General features: G+C 38.0%; 1 protein-coding gene across 1 annotated transcript; it reads left to right on the plus strand.

Annotated features, from left to right (window-relative positions):
* The first annotated feature begins 334 nt into the window (after positions 1-334).
* LOC112505374 (protein GLUTAMINE DUMPER 2-like) lies at positions 335-929 on the plus strand. Its single transcript, XM_025109288.1, has one exon. The coding sequence runs from the start codon at positions 335-337 to the stop codon at positions 782-784; it is 450 nt and encodes a 149-aa protein (XP_024965056.1). The 3' UTR covers positions 785-929.
* The last annotated feature ends 227 nt before the right edge of the window (positions 930-1,156 follow it).

Consider the following 1,156-nt stretch of genomic DNA (forward strand, 5'->3'; position numbering starts at 1 on the left):
AAGTCAGAAGAGTTTTAACTTTTTCAAAAACTCATTATTACCGGTTTGGCACCGGTATAAGTCGTTTATCCAAACACTCAAAAGTGCTTATTACCGATTTTACACTGAAATAAGTCAATAATTTATTTTTTTTATAAGTAATCTCAAAGTATTTTAGTAATTTCACTTTTAATATTTCATTAGATGTAATTATCTTTAACTTTACACGTTAAACGTGAGAAAAGTTGATCTAAAAACCATCAAAACGCCCACCCAATTATTTATTTCCATATTTCCTCTTTATAAAAACCAATTCATCCTCCAACACTGAACCTAAAAAAGGAAATAAAGAAAGATGATGGCACCAATTTCTTCAATAGCTCCTCAACCGTCACCATGGCACTCACCGGTGCCGTACCTCTTCGGCGGACTTGCTGCCATGGTGGCTCTCATCGCCTTTGCTCTCTTCATTCTTGCCTGCTCTTACTGGAAGCTCTCCGGCTACTTTGACAACCACGACGGAGATATTGAGTCTGCTGGTAGCTCACTGCCGGAAAACCACAACGACAATCGGAAGTCGTCAGATATGGAAGAGAAATATTTAGTAATCATGGCTGGAGAAGCGAAACCGACGTTTTTAGCCACACCTAGTTCCACCAGAACGATGTCGTTTGGTAGTAGCAGTTGGCGATCGTCATCGTTGGAGGAGGAGGAGGAGGAGGTGAGAGTGGGGAGTAGCGATCTGGTACAAGGAAGGACCACGGAGAAGCATGAGTCCGCATTTCACCTCCCTTATCATTCTTGAATATAATAAACACTAATTTTGTGTTGACTGATAGAGAGAGAGAGAGAGAGAGAGAGAGAGAGAGGCTTTTAGAGCAAATTCGTAGACGGTTTTTCTTTTGTTCTTCATAGAACTGCACATAAATTTATCATCATTTATCGTCATCACTTACTTGACAGACTTAGTATTTGTTTTCAGGGCAAGATTTTTATTTCTTATCATATTCATTTAGTAAGGTAAATATGACTTAATAAGTATTCATCCGATAAACGTTTGGTAAACGGCCCCTTAATTTCTCCAATAAAATTGTGGTGTAGAGAGAATAAGAAAATGACTCAAGTTATGTTTGACAATCATAAGCAAACCTTTATTTTGAGCATGTTGAAAAATACA

The sequence above is a fragment of the Cynara cardunculus genome, unplaced genomic scaffold, assembly GCF_001531365.2.
Source record: "Cynara cardunculus var. scolymus isolate 2C unplaced genomic scaffold, CcrdV1 Un_Scaffold_10303, whole genome shotgun sequence".
NCBI lineage: Eukaryota > Viridiplantae > Streptophyta > Magnoliopsida > Asterales > Asteraceae > Cynara > Cynara cardunculus.

What these genes read in the sequence shown, in the direction of transcription:
- LOC112505374 (XM_025109288.1), top strand. Translation starts at nt 335, where the DNA reads ATGATGGCACCAATTTCTTCAATAGCTCCTCAACCGTCACCATGGCAC.